This window comes from Colossoma macropomum, unplaced genomic scaffold (assembly GCF_904425465.1).
Source record: "Colossoma macropomum unplaced genomic scaffold, Colossoma_macropomum, whole genome shotgun sequence".
NCBI lineage: Eukaryota > Metazoa > Chordata > Actinopteri > Characiformes > Serrasalmidae > Colossoma > Colossoma macropomum.
The window spans coordinates 26317767-26334011 of record NW_023494799.1 but is presented as its reverse complement, the minus strand read 5'-3'; the positions used below and the strand labels follow the sequence as shown (position 1 = coordinate 26334011).

General features: G+C 39.2%; 1 protein-coding gene across 2 annotated transcripts in view; it reads right to left on the bottom strand.

Annotated features, from left to right (window-relative positions):
- The window catches only part of mef2ab (myocyte enhancer factor 2ab), a 53916-nt gene that overhangs the window by 17570 nt on the left and 20101 nt on the right, over window positions 1–16245 (bottom strand). For both annotated transcript variants that reach the window (XM_036585981.1, XM_036585982.1), the window contains exons 3-5: window positions 11347–11423; window positions 6725–6911; window positions 922–1125 (exon numbers count right to left, since the gene is read on the bottom strand). In XM_036585981.1, coding sequence (XP_036441874.1) covers window positions 922–1125; window positions 6725–6778 — 258 coding nt within the window. In that variant the 5' untranslated portion in view covers window positions 6779–6911; window positions 11347–11423. The remainder of the gene's footprint in view (window positions 1–921; window positions 1126–6724; window positions 6912–11346; window positions 11424–16245) is intronic.

Here is a 16245-nt window from a genome sequence, read left to right as displayed (position 1 = left end):
AGTAGTGCTACATTAGTTTCCCCTTCTGATGATGTATCTTGAAGGTAGGAAGAAGCCATGTAACTGCAGTTACAAGTCAACATCTCCAAATCAACATTACAGTGCAGAGAATGGACTACAGCAACAGAAAAGACTGTCAAATGAGGCGAAGCTAAAAGCCAAAGTAAAAGCTATATAGAGGCCTTACCTCAGTTTTCTCTGGCTAAAACATGAAAAAACTTGTCTCCGACATTCATTGTGTGCTGAGTAAAGGTAGAATCATGTCACAATTTTGTTTACTTTGGTAAGAGTTACACCAATGCTAGTGTGGTTATTTTTATTAGCTAGTACATTTATGGCATTTGACAGGCACTTTTATATGGAGCGACATACAATGATGTAGCAGACAGTAGCATTAGGAATTTTGCTCAAGGACAGTGACTGGTAAAGCATGGTTTGCATGCCCAGGCAAAGAATCAAATCCCAGTCTACCCTGTGAAGGGCAGCAATATTATCCACTACGCTACACCATCTATAACAGCTTATTAATTTAGATAGCTAGGCTAGCAGTCAGGATTGGTTGACACCACAGGGATTCCTAATAGCTGCATGATGTATGTACTGTAGTAAGAGAACATATAAAGCTGCGCTACAGAATACTGCATAACACAAATAGCATATTATACTCTTGTTTTAGGCTGGGAAAAAGAATTCTGGGAAGCACTACTCCCAGCACTACAATACAGCAGACTTTAAGGAAATCTGCAACTGACAATTATTGGTCTTTTTTATTTTGGATCATTTGAGAATATATTGGCCTATATTATTACGTTTAGCCTGCTAAACTTGGCATTGGTGATGACATTTTCATTCTGTTTGGGTCCTAAAAGCAGTGGACATTAAATCAAACTTCATTGCTCCATGTCAAATGCAGCTCTTTACCTCCACAATGTCTGAGTTGGTCCTGCTCTCGTGAGGCTCGTTGTACTCGGTGTATTTCAGCAAGACCTTGTCCATGTCTGTGCTTGCGTACTGGAAGAGCTTATTGGAGCTGTTGAAGATAATGAGGGCTATCTCACAGTCACACAGCACACTCAGCTCATAGGCCTTCTTCATCAGGCCAAACTTCCTCTTGTTGAAGGTTACCTAGAAATCAGACCACATGAGAAATATAAGAGGAAAGAAAAATGTAACGCAAGCTTAAACACAAACACATGGCAAAGAGGTTTTAGCTTAACTTAACCATTTACCATGCTGTGTGTGCTCCTTAGTTTGGCCAAAAATCTAATTCACACAACTTTCCTCTTTCACCTACCTAAGTAGTCAATCAGCCAAGACATGTTTGGTGTCTCAAGAGTTCTTCTTTAGTTTTGCACTGGAGCTACAAGACTAATGTAGCTAGCAAGTAACAGACATTATGTACACCAGTTAGTATAAGTTAGCATTTGTCTTGTGTTTTATTGTTTTATGGATAAAAGACAGTTCCAAAAAGCACATAAGCAAGTCTGCTCAACAACTCAACACGTTTAAGGCAATTTAGTCATGCAGTTTTCGCAACGCTAACTATGCTTGTTAGCTACATTAGCCTCATAGCTCCAGTGCAAAACTGAAGGAGCAAACTTCAGAGGATCATTAGCCAATTGACATTTGAGGTAAAGGGGCCAAATTGTTGATTAAAATTACTACTATATGTGTGTATGCAAACGTGTTGTGTTCTAGATCAAGTTCTAGGTGTGTGTGTATGCAAATGTGTTGTGTCCCAGACCTAGTTCTAGGTGTTCTAGACTCTGAGATCCATGTTATTGGTACAATTTCCTGCCCTTTGAGATAACAAGACTGTAATGGCCTCATTAGGATGGTCAAGAGAACACAGTTCTCTTCTTCTGTTCATGACAGTGTGACAGAGCCCAGCTGTCAGGGTTGCCAGATCTCATCATGTTCCCTGCCAATTATCACCCCTCCCTGAGGAATCCCAAACCTTCCACCACTTCACTGCTGAGCACCAGGCTGCAGAGAGGAACATTATCCGGGGACATTATCATCTGAGCAGGCCTGGTGCTCAGCAGCAGCCTCATTTAAAAACCAGCTACAAATCACTAGTTTATGAATACAAGATTTGGAGGGTGGCCATAACCACATTGATAAAAGTGAAAGAGGGTGCATTCCACAAAATTTTCTAAATGTCTGCATAAATAAATAGAAATAAACAAAGTCATTCAGAGTGGTTTGATGTGAAATGCTTTGTTCTACTGAATTGTTCAAAGTGGGGGTGATAGGAACCAGACGTCTGAAGAGTTTAATGCCTCTAAAAGCTCCATCACAGAAAGTTATTACATGAAATGGTTATGAATACATTGTCTGATGCATGAAACATTGTTTCATAATAGTTTTCAAATTTGAAATAATGAACTTATAACTGAATATGTTTTAGCTTAAAACATACATTTTTTAATACTTTCATGGCGGAAAGATACATGCAGGTGTTTCAAGGCAAATTAGTATAAATCAGACCACAAAGCAGAAAAGACTGCTTTCGTTGCTGTCAGAACAAAAACTTGTATCTCCATTTTTATTAAAACTCATAAGACGTGTAGGTTCAGTGGTGGTTTATATAGTAATTAAAACTGCTATATTTGTGTTGTGGACATTGTGACCCCTGGTTCCACCACCTTTGTAAAGAAATCTGAGTCTGTAAGTTTCTCTACAATGAACCTTTTCACATCAAACCACTCTGAATGAGTCTGTTTACATCTTAACCACTGAATTATACATCATTTTAAAAAATCAGTGGAATTTCTCTTTAATAAACAATATCACACCAGAGTTATTTTGTCCAGCAGTTTACTTGCTTATGGCAGTAATTTTGTCGATGCAATATACTTTCTTCATACAAGTAAGGGATCTCTAGTACAGTTCATGCTATTTGAAATTCTTCTACTCAGCATTTCGAGGATACTTCAGTAACGTTTGATTTTGATGTCAAGGGACTGTGGATCTGCTGAGTGTAATGTTGCAGAGGGATGAACATAATTGCATCATTTTCACAGAGAATCATACAAGATTTTGGCCAATAGCATAATATAATGTACTAACACAATAAGAAAACTCTACATGGCTACATGTAATTCTTAAATGCATTTCACTGCATCTAATCTCGTAATGAACCAAGTTTGTATGGCTCAAGATACAGCATAAATCCTTAATGCCACAATCTAAAGTCTGTAATCTGGCATTATGACAATGTGTATGAAAGTAACGTCAGGCTCAGCGATAGAAATGAACCCTCACCTGCGAGCAGCCTATGTGCAAATGTTAAATAATTTCAATAAAAAGGGCACAGTGTGTACTGAGCGCATAATATAGCAAACAAGAACTCTTCCAGACAAGATATGGTTTGTTGTGCTGGTGCGAGAGTTTATATTTAGAGCATGGGGCAGACTGCGCGAATTCCAGCCTAGCTCTGCGGCTTCAGCTTGAGTGATGGCCATCAGGGGTTAGAAAGAGAGAGAGACTGGCTCCTCAGACTGGCTCTGCTGGCTAACAAGAGATACAGAGCTCTAGACTCCTCTAATTACTGCAACCACACCACAGGGACAGCAGGTCCAGTGAGACGCAGGACAAGCGCCCCAGTGTGTGGCCGCTGAGTCTCCTCCCAGAGCCACATACACACAGTCTAACTCACAACCTCATCAACCAACAAGGCAGAAAGAGTGGTTAGTGATCATGAATCTAACATAGCAGCATATATGGCTATGCTAGATTTTAGTTGCGGGAAGGTGTTTTTAGTTGAGGGTGCTGACATTTTAAGCAGCATATACATGACGTGAACGATGACTTCATGTAAAATGATTTCCTTTTTTTCCATTTGAATTTCTTTGGTAATTGACATTGTGCAATAATGCAGCATAATGTGCGACAATCTACACATGTAACTGAACATCAAACCGCTGACGCACAGCCTGATTTCTCTACTCTCTCTCATTCTGGATTAACTTTATACAAATGAAATGAGGGGCAACCAATCAGATTGCTGATGTGTGGTGTGGTCAAAGACTGATATTCAACATTTCAATGCACATACTATTCGAAATTCTTGTGCTTTCAGGAGGAGATATAAGATGGGACATTATTATGTTATAATATACATTATAACCTATGCTAGGCTGCTTTAGGGCTCAACCTTTTTCCAACCTGCTTGTATTTTAGCGACATGCCCCTAATAGCTCAATTGGAATATGTCCATGTTTACACCTCAATCGGAATAGACTAGTCCGATTGAGGCCATTTCAAATACAATTTCTATCCGATTGAACGAGGTGGGTAATCCTGTAAATAATCTGTTAAACAGAAGAATAATAACCATGTAAACTCCTGTATCTGATTACATTGCCATTCGGAACGTTTAGGTACGTTCTGTGCGTGTGCATTTGCATCATAATGGAAGTTTATGACGTTCAGCCAGAAACTGGTCTGCACATGGGACAAAGTTTATGCTTCAAATGTTAGAAGACATAAAAATAGTTAACAGGATGTATCAGCAATAATGCAATAACGAGCTGTTCAGACAAGTATATGAGCAAATGAACGTCGTCTCACTCTGACTGGACTAGATGCTCATTGATCATTTTACATGTAAATACAGCCAAAATCACAGCACAGCTGCAGTCTTTAAATTATGTGTAAGATGATTTTGTTAGAGACTGTCACGGTTACAAAATCAGAATTTCAGCGGTGCAGAGTAGCTGCTTGGAAATGGCTTGGAAGAGACTGCTGGTTAACATGTAGTCTTAATGGGCTGCATTTCAGTCGGTATGCGATATTCGTCCCATCATGTGATAACAAAAGAATTTGTACATAAGAACAGCTCTATTGGAATTTCAGATGTATTATAATACAGCATATGTGAGCACAGAGAGTCAGAGAGAAGCGGCCAGATGTAAAGGGCTGACACCATTTGACACTAGGCAGAATGCAGAAAGCAAATATTTAGGGCATCATCTAGCAACATTTAGTGGCTTTTTGCACAGCCTTTAGCTACTTTCCATTGAAAATAGTTTGCAACAGTGTGCCAGACACAGCCCACGGACGTTTGGCCACTTCATGTTGGTCAGTCTCATCTACAGACAGATCATGAATACAGTGTTATCACGTTAGATTTCCCCACTTTTTCAAGACAACACTGCTGATATTGTAGGCTATAGTTTAAAGCACAGCCCTTACTATTCAAAAATGGCACTCTTTAAAATTGAGTTTTAATATTTCAATGTTAAAAATGTTCTCATGTAATATGCGATGGACATGTATGGCCACTAGGTTAGCATCATATTACTGAAAACCTAACTTATCAAACTTGCCGCAACCAGTAAGTCATGCAGCATCAGAAACAACATAAGCGACTCAATTAGAGATAACTGAATAATGTAACCCCTTCAAATCCCAGACTTACTACGGCTTATTATTCAGTAACTACACAGACTTCAATGCAAACTGGGTGAGCTATGATCAGGATATAGAAGTGTGCAATTAGGGGATCCTGAGTGGCGCAACCGTCTAACCGTTGGTCGTATCATCAGGAGATCGCAAGTTCGATCCCTGGTGATGCTACAGCCATCTGTGGGTGGGAGTCCAAGAGAGCACAATTGGCCTCGCTCTCTGGATGGGTAGGATGGCACCCCAGAATTTTAGCGGTGCAGACTAGCTGTTTGGAAATGGCTTGGAAGCGCCGTTGGTTCACATGTTGTCTTAAAGAGCCGCGTTTCTGTCTCTATTTCATACTTGTCCCGTTGTCTCATAACAGAAACAGAAAATTATGTACATGAGAACAGCTCTATTAGGATTTTGGCTGTTTTAAAACACATTATTTGTGAGCACAAAAAGCAAGAGAGAAGCAACCAGATGTAAAGGGCTGACACCATCTGACACTAGGCAGAATGCAAATATGATGTGATGACATCACAGATATTTAGAGCATCATCTAGCAACATTTAGCGACTTTTTGTACAGTCTTTAGCTACTTTCCACTGAAAATAATTTGCAACAGTGTGCCAGACACAGCCCACGGACGTTTGGCCACTTCATGTTGGTCAGTCTCATCTACAGACAGTTCAGTAATACAGAGTTATTGGGTTAGATTTCCCCACTTTAAAGTTTTTAAGACAACACTGTCGATAATGCTGTTCAATGACATTGCATGAGTGGCAGTTCGAAAAGATGCAATGGCTCAGAGGAAGCCTGTGCTAGCCTTCGCCCTCCTAGCGCTGGTGGTAATGTGTGGTTGGAGGAGTCCTAACTAGTGGGTGGAATTGGATATGACTAACTTGGGGAGAAAAAAAAAGTGTAATAAAACTTTGGGCCTGCTGGAGGGCCCCTTCCCAAGGAGTTAACACACTTTGAGGCAGGTCTGTCATGACCTAGGCATGCAGTCTGCATGATGCTAACTATAAGTTTTCATTACAGTGATTTGTCAGCGACATTAGCCCTGTAGAAATAAACATCAGACACCAAACATGTCTTGGCTGATGGTTGACATTTGGGCCAGGTGGTGATTTTTGTCATTGAGTAAATGTTAAAGTCATGCTTTTCAAACAAAAAACTCACCAGTAGGAACAGAATCAAATAAAAAACTTAACAAGCCGTTCCAGTGACTAGTGATCACCAGTCACTGCCTCTACAACAGGACATTCAGCTGCTTACTGCTATAGCCAAGTACAGTGTAAACCCAAGAGAAAAGATAAACGGCTTTCACCTGTCTGTTCCTTTCATCAACAATGCGAGTGATCTGGATCTTCTTACGGCCCATTTTTTCACCACGTTCTTCTTCCCCTAAACCCAGACAACAGCTCGAGTTCTGTGAAATCTGTTCTGCGAACCCTTTGTCCGCTAGCGCGTTGTCAGAAAATGAACGTTCTCATCCTTTTTTGAGGACCCAAACCCTGTGGAAGACATAATTAATTCAGATGATTAAGTGTTTTTGTCACCCTACCACTCCTTCATGAGTCATGGTATTTACAAGTAATCCCAAAGCACTTTCAGCAGTTATAACACAGAAGAGAATGTAATGTAACACATTTGACCCAATGCTTTGCTACAAAAGTATTAACAGCATTAATATAATATGGCTGGACTGCATTTGTTTATGAGTCTATAGACTACAGACACACACAGCTCATCAAAACAGAAAGATATGACTACCAGCTTAAAATGCTTCAGACAGTAATATTTCAGTTAAAAATCTAATTTACACAATTTGTATCTTAGCCTGTGTGTCAACTTGCCTCATAGCTGCAGGGCAAAACTAAACAAGCAGTTTGGATACCAAACAATAACGAAGAAAATTGTGTAAATTAGACTTCTGAGTGAACCAGAGCTGTAAAGAGGAATTTCAACAATTTACAAAGTTTTGTTTTACCATCACTGTAAGAGTAACTTCACAGGCAAAGGAAAAACATTCTTTAAGAACCTAAATCTGTGTTTTCTTTCTAATTAGGTTAATCTTGTTCTTGCAGGTAAACAGTAAACAGGCAAAACAGACCCTTTGAATAATGTTCCAAAGACTGATAAACGACCGACATATTTCACCATATTTCTCTCCTCCAGATGTAAACTGGGCAAACCTAATCTTGGGTAACGCTTCCGTAAACATTCCCCTGACCAATCACAAGGCTGCGTCTTTTGCCCCGCCCATACAGAACAGTTTCAGAGGCAGAGAAACTTAGCAGGCTAAAGCAAATTCAGCATAACCTAAAGCTACCAAGCTAGACCACCTGTCTGTAGCTCCCTGATACCCGTTCATTCGTTTATACGTACACACACATCACTCATTCGTCCATTTCATCACACGTTGCTTCGTCCATCTCTTGATTCATCCGTCCGTCCATCTGCAACATCTGTTCGTCTGTGACTTTTATCGTTCAGTTAGCATCACATAAAAGCTGGATAATGATTTCAGTTCTGTGTGAGGGGCGGAGCAGGCTAGGAGTGTTGGACAAGAGCTGTCAATCAAGCTACTCATTAGCCACGCCCACACAGTTCTCAGATCGGCCTGGTCAGCAGTTTGTAAACCGTGTGTTATCATACTCAGGCTATATCTCGTATATTTCATTCAAGTTTTGCTGGATGTTTCATATAACACTCAAGCTTGGTGTCACTGTTATGATACTAAATGACTTTTTATGATACTTTTATGACATTTTTAAAGTTTTACTTTGTGTTCCCTGGGACTTTAGTTTTCACTAAGTTAATACTACAAGATTCAATTCTCATCATTTTAGACTGTTTCTGTTGGTCAGTTTGTCATAAAATTTTGATCCACTGCAAACAGTAGCTGGTGAAAATTATGTAAAAAATAAAAACTACTAAAATGGAGATAAAAGGTTTTTTTCAGTGTCGGTTCACTGGTGATTTTGGATAGTAATAAAATGTCTATATTTGTGCTATAGATGTTGTGACCCCTGGTTCCTATCACCACCACTGTCAAAAATTCGAAAAGAAATTGTAACAAAAGAGTCAGTAAATTTCTCTGCATTGCACCATTTCTCATCTAACCACTCTGAACGACTTTGTTAACATCTCGGCCGCAGACTTTTTAAAAAAATCGATGGAATTCCCCTTTAAGTCAGGCCTATGAATGGAGCAATTCCAAAAGACTTGCTAAGAAGCAAACTGAACTTCATCACGAAAGCCGAAAGTAGAGATCCGGTTTGTGCGTGAAAGTCGACGGGTCCCGCTGTCTCCCACGCAGTGTGAAAACCAAACCAGGCTTTACAATAGCATCCTTCAATGAGCATGACAAGTTCACCCAACTGTGAGCGCTCCTGTACTTACATAATCAGCAGCTCGTGCCAAGAGAGCCTACAATGCAATATGTCATTTTCTACTCAACCGGCTCAACCTCATTAAAAAAAACAGCAACATCCCACACAGAATCTTGTAGACGTTCTATTGTTCCATAGTAATTATTGTTCTGAGGATCAGTGGGAGCTGTAAGAATTTACTGCGCTCTAAAAATAATTGAAAATGTCAGATGAAAACAGTGGGTTATATTTGGAAGTATTAACACTTGGAGCCTGGCGAATGTTTTTTGGTCGGTGGTTTGCACCAAAACAATTGTATCTCGGAACGAAAGGAGGAGAAACAACAGCTTCTGTCTCAGCAGCTTTCACACCTTCCCTCTCATCTCCTCAGTTACCAGGGAAACGCGTTAGATACTGTTAATAAGGCCAACCAACTGCGTCTAAGTTCAGCAGGGTGTGGTTGGATGAGGCTCCGCAATGGAATACAGATTGAAGACAATTAAGCATACAATGAATTCAAACCCTAATGTGCAAAAGATTGTACACTATATTGCTTGTGCATGGCAGCACTAGGAGGTCAAGAAAACTTCTAAGATTAATTTAAGTTCAAGACGTTGCATGACAAGGAGAGAATATGAGCTAAAATTATATAATTCTGTATAATTCTATTTCTATGTGTAATTTCTGCTGTAAAGTAAGCTTGGATGATAATGTAAATTTAGACAAATGATTATCATCAGCAGATATATTGAGATAAAAGATATAATCACGATCTGAATTGAGTTACAAGGTACCACATATGAGAGTTAAAAAGGCCTACCCTACATCCTTCAGTCTCCCTGAGGGTGATTAGGGATGCACAATCGGAATGGGCCAGGATCGGAATAGGCACATTTTTGCTCAAAACACAAAATCAGCAATTGGCCAATTTATTGGTTTTATTTTTGCAGATCTATGTTGGAATTTTGAGGTAAATAATGCGAGAGGTACTTGAATGCTGTAGATGAATTGAATTACACCTGTAGATGTCGCAGCATAATTATGCCTGACTTGTGCTAAACAGAACTGGAGTTTGATGATTAAATGATATGAATGATAACTTCATGAGAAGCAGAAAATGCAAGACCAACCTCTAAAACTGAACTTTGGAGGTGTGGAAAAATATCCCTGCAGATTTCTTTGAAAGGCTGAAAGTGAGTCTCCTGAAAAGAATAGAAGCTGTAAAAAGGTGAATACTAAAAAAATGATATTATATTTAGTTGTTGAGGCTTCTGTGCAATTTTCTGTTCCTGATACTGAAAGAACTAATGGGCGTTTTGACTAACTGGTCTCTGACTTTTCCACAGGACTGTATAATGACGGCAGAGATGGCATGTAACACTGTTAACATCCAGTGGTTCTACATGTTTGTTTGGTGGAAAAAACAAATTATTGCCAAACTTGAAAAAGGGTCCCAATGTACCAGAGTTTCTTTGGTTTATTTGCATATTCCTCAGACTGAAAATGTTTTAATCTTTCTAAGCGGTGTTCAATGTATGTATGTGTGCGGTTAATTAGCTGGTTATGTTTTTAAAGCCTATAATTAAGTGCAATCTTTTCTACTGTATATATTCTTAAACTAAGCATAGATTAGTATAATTGTATAAAGGGAACTGTTAAATAAAGGTGAAGCAATAAAAAAACACAAGGCATGAGAAAGAGAACAAAAAATGATAATTTGCATAATACTGGCACAGTCGATTATCACAAAATCCGCTAACATCAATTAGGCCACTGTAGAGTTCATCTCAGTGTGAAAGAGCTACTGCTGTAGAGCTACATAAGAACAAACGATTATTTCTCATTTAAAGTCAATGTGAATAGCAAATCATAATGCATTTTTCTTTTGTATTTGTGAGAGAAACGTGGTATAAAGGAGGGTATCTGTGCTAGCTAAGTGTTCACTTTCGATGATAAAACAGGGTGGGAGGTGAAACATGATATTTTTGGTTATTACATTTTCCCGTCTGTGATGTAATCAAAAATCAGAAGACGCTTTACAGCAGGGGCATCAAGCTCAACCAGTAAAAATCCGTGGGCCTAAGAATGAAATCTGAAGTCCCCAGGAGGTAGGTCTGTGAAACCTGCCTATGTACTCGATCTAGACAGCTGTCATCTTTCTTTGCAGCAAGTTCAATAATTCTTGGGATCAGTTTCTGAGCTGCTGAGTGTTTATACTGGTAGAACTGCAGCTGAAAGGCAGCTAGTGTGTATGGTGATGTGACTGGTGTGGTAGAATTGTCCCATAGATGGGCTTTAGAGGCAGAGCAAAAGTCACTACATTTTGATTTGTTGTTCAATTCAGGATGCCTTTCAGAAAATGATTGCGATTTCTAATGTAAGATGTGGATGTGGATGAATTTTTGCCTCCCAGTGAAGAGAATGAGCAACGATTAGCGCAGCTCACACCTCCCATACTGTCATTTCCAAAAAAAAGAAAAAGCATGTGCTTCCCAAACTGTTAATAAGCTCACAAGTGTACGTGTCTGCGAAACATGTGTCGCAGTGTAAAAGATGACAAAACACTTCAACTCACATGACAGAAAACACCAGGCTTCAGATGGTCAGCATCCTTGTTTTCCCTGGACTTCTCCTGGCAGCACTCAGATCCACCTGAAACACACCAACAGTGAATATTAGAAAAAAAATGGCCAATAGTATATCTCAAATCAGCTTTCACACAGTTGGTGGCACGTCCAGGGTTAAGATACACAGACAAAGTAGTGATGGCTGGATAGTGAATACACTGTCCTAAATGTATTACAATACATAAAAAGTAAGGTATTCAGAATACATGCTTCAGTCCACTGCTGGTCCCACAATTCCCCAAGGAGTACAATACAGGACAACACAGATGATAACTTACCTAGTAGACTCTACTCAGGCTTAGCTCAGTAACACTGAGATTAATAACCGATCATCACATTGATTTATCAGTCTACTCAGGCTTTAGCAGAGCTCAGTAACACTGAGATTAATAACTAATCATCACATTGATTTATCAGTCTACTCAGGCTTTAGCAGAGCTCAGTAAGACTGAGATTAATAACTAATCATCACACTGATTTATCAGTCTACTCAGGCTTTAGCAGAGCTCAGTAACACCTAGTATAATAACTGATCATCATATTGATTTATCAGTCTACTCAGGCTTTAGCAGAGCTCAGTAACACTGAGATTAATAACTGATCATCATATTGATTTATCAGTCTACTCAGGCTTTAGCAGAGCTCAGTAACACTGAGATTAATAACTGATCATCATACTGATTAATCAATCCATTCAGGCTTCAGTAGGAAATTCAGTATCTGTAAAGAAGTCGTTAATTGAGGTCCTCTTTAGAATTTGTCTAATGAGCATGTTCGTTACATGAAATGCACTGATTATAAATAGTTTATAAACAAGCATTGATGGTGTTTCCTTTAAAGATGCTATATATATTATTATTTTTTAAATTTAGTGAGTAGTCTTCTAAAAATGTAAAAAGCAACTGTACTCTGAATACTGCCTTTACAAAATGTAACTTGGACTGAATACAGTTCAGCCAAAAATCGAACACAATTTCCCCTTTTGCAAAGCAAATATGTGTTTGGTGTTAACAACGAATTTTAGCTAACCAGGAATGAAAGCTATACTACCAGTTAGCATCATGCTAAATTGCTAAAACTGCATGCCTAAAACACCACACACTTACCTCAAACCATGTCAAGTTGTTCAGTAATACCAAATAGACTTGCTTATTTGTTTTGACACTGAATAACCTACTGTTATCTATTAAAATGGACATATTCAGGCTTAAAGAGGGCTGCTACTACTGTTTTTAGCTCTGTGAGATATTGTCTATGTATATACACAACAATATATTTTGATTATTCACCAAACTATTGCTTTAAGGAGGGATTAACTGTACTATATAAATGCTTCTGTAAGGGGTGAGTTTATATAAGATTTATTTTTTTAACTTATATTATCTACAGCACTGCACAAAAACCTTAAGTCTTTATACTAACATTAGAATAAATACACATGAAAACACAGATAAATAATAAATTATGATTTAATTTGTATTAGTATGTTAGCTTAACTCAGAGGCGCCCTTTTTGTCTGGAGGAGGCAAAGTGTAATATTCGTGGTGGGCTGAGGGCTGAGTAAACAAATAAAGAAAGGTAGGTGGGTTTCACATTTTGTATGTATTTAAAAATGGATTTTCTAACATTTTATCTTGCTACTTAAAAAACAAAAAACAAAATTTAAAGTACAAATTTGAAAGGAAAAACAGAGTTGAAGAAATTACATCTAGTATAAAAATATGGTTGTTGTAATGCTTGTTCCAACTTTGGGCAGCTCTAGTTTATTTTTAAATAAAGTTGAATTTCCAAAGCTGTTCTTGAGAAAGTGCAGTGTTTATAGTTACCATCCAATTCCTAGTTTATTTAATCAATCTATGATTAAATGCTGCTGACGGAATTTCACAAATCCATGCCGTGCGGTGAAAAGTCAGGAACCAAACCTGTGTTTTTGTGACAAAGATATTAATAACTTTAAAAAAAAACAAAGAAATATCTCGCTGCTGTCGGACCAAAACCTTGTCTCTCCAAACTAGTAACTTTACAGGAGAAGGAAAACCCATACTCTACTTTTAATGTAAGTCACGGGGACTTTTTCCCCAAGCAATTTTGGGTCATTTCTTTTGGTCCATTCATCTTGAAATTTACAAACAATATAAAGGACAGTAGGTTTTTTCAAATTATGTCAAAAACTGAAAAACGGCAAAAATAGAGACACAAGGTTTTGGTCCGGCAGCAGCGATATGTTACATTTCACTGAATTGCTATTAAATGTATTCATCAATATTTATCTGATGTTACATACTGTTACTGGCAGTAAGACTTACATGAAAAGCTTTAAACAATTTTCTTGAGTGCCTAAGACTTTTGCACTGTACTATATACTGTATATTATATTAGGTTAATCATCAATGTTTTGATGGTCGCTTTATTGTCTGTTATTCCTGTTTTATGTTGAATTACTTTGCCTCTTGTTTTTGTGTGCTTTTTTCTTTGTCAGGGTTCATTTAAAAGTGATTTTTTAATCTCAGCGTGATGAAATATTAAACATTGAAATATATAAATAAATAAATCTACGCCTGAAAAAGAGGAATCTGAGGGCTACTATTGCTGACCATAGCAAGCTCCACTTCAATCTGCATGACATTCTAGGTTTTGTCTGTTTGGCTTTTCCTTTGTGTTCTGTCTTACTGTAAAACAAAAAACTGCACAAAATCTCTATGTTAATATCAAAAAGGGAGGACATGCTCATACGACCACGAACAAAACTGATAATCTTGTCGAGCACAAGAATAGCGCTTTCAGATGATGTGCGAGCTCTCAAGGGCATGCATAAATGAGCTGAAAACACAATGAGCGTATCGAAAGTCTCCTCAGACTAGACCTCTATCCTGATTGTGTCCAATTCAGTTGCAGAGCAGCACTGAAGGGTCAGTGAGGAGATTCCATCCCTGCTGAACCGTCTCCCAGCCTGCGTTATTAACCAGCCACCGTACACCAGGGAGTAAACACACACATTTAGTTGACAAACATACTCAGGGGCTTTCTGGGGAAAAGGTCTTAACCAAAGTGATGTTTGTGTCCTGAATTAAACATGGTTAACTGTGTTTATGGGCAAACTGGCTGAGCTCTTTTTAAGGGCAAAATTCTGGGATGAGAAAAGCTCCAGTGTGAATTAAAGCAGTCGGAGTGTGGGGCGCTAGCTGCACATTTTAGGACCAAATGCAAACAGTGACCGAAATATTGTTTTGCCAGTAATATCACCCAATATTAAGGGTTCGTGGATTTATTGCAAAACTTCTGTGAATAAAATATAGATATTGCTGCCGATCATTCCAGTTTTAACAATAAATGTCTTAAACGTTAATTTGTTAATGTAGCCTACAACTTCTAATTAACCCTTTAACCCTGAAGATCGGCGTGCAGACTGCTGGTCACATAGCAACACAGATAACAGTCTCGTCTAGCTAGTAGCTAACGAAAAGGCAAAGAGAAAGATTTAAGATGAACATCGCTAATTTAGAGACGAGTGGACTTATTTGCGGTTATAAGCACTCAGATGGTTTCCTGATATGTTTAATCTGCAACGAGAAACTGTCAAACACTAAGTCATGAAGCCAAAGTCAGCTTTTCGTTCAAATTTTCCTGTTCCACCTTAAACGGTGCAGCAGTTACATTTAAGGTGGAACAGGAAAATTCGAACAAGAAGCTGGCGAACGAGAAGCGACGTCAGCCTCGTAAAAAATCTAACATTAAGAGGCATTTTACAGAAAACAATTCCACTTTTGTGGAAAAGCTTCCTGCTAGAGATGCAATAAAAGCTATAGCTGGGCTAAAGCTTAAAGCAGAGCAAAGTAAGTCTGTTTTCATCATTTTTAGCCTATGCTAGTACATTAGCACATACTGAGACATACACTATATTACCAAAAGTATTCACGCACCCATCCAAATCACTGAATTCAGGTGTTCCAATCACTTCCATGGCCACAGGTGTATAAAACCAAGCACCTAGGCATGCAGACTGCTTCCACAAACATTTATGAAAGAATGGGTCGCGAATTGCAGCGTGGTACTGTGATAGGATGCCACCTGTGCAACAAGTCCAGTCGTGAAATTTCCTCGCTACTAAATATTCCACAGGCAACTGTCAGTGGTATTATAACAAAGTGGAAGCGATCGGGAACGGCAGAAACCCAGCCACAAAGTGGTAGGCCACGTAAAATGACAGAGCGGGGTCAGCGGATGCTGAGGCGCATGGTGCACAGAGGTCGCCAACTTTCTGCAGAGTCAATCGCTACAGACCTCCAAACTTCATGTGGCCTTCAGATTAGCTCAAGAACAGTGCGTAGAGAGCTTCATGGAATGGGTTTCCATGGCCGAGCAGCTGCACCCAAGCCTTACATCACCAAGCGCAATGCAAAGCGTCGAATGCAGTAGTGTAAAGCGCCGCCACTGGACTCCAGAGCAGTGGAGATGTGTTCACTGGAGTGACAAATCACGCTTCTCCGTCTGGCAGTCCGGCGGACGAGTCTGGGTTTGGCGGTTGCCAGGAGAACGGTACTTGTCTGACTGCATTGTGCCAAGTGTAAAGTTTGGTGGAGGGGGGATTATGGTGTGGGGTTGTTTTTCGGGAGTTGGGTTCGGCCCCTCAGTTCCAGTGAAAGGAACTCTTAATGCTTCAGCAGACTAAGAGATTTAGGACAATATCATGCTCCCAACTTTGTGGGAACAGTTTGGGGATGACCCCTTCCTGTTCCAACATGACCACCAGTGCACAAAGCCAGGTCCATAAAGACATGGATGAGCGAGTTTGGTGTGGAAGAACTTGACTGGCCTGCACAGAGTCCTCACAAACGCACTTCTGGAAG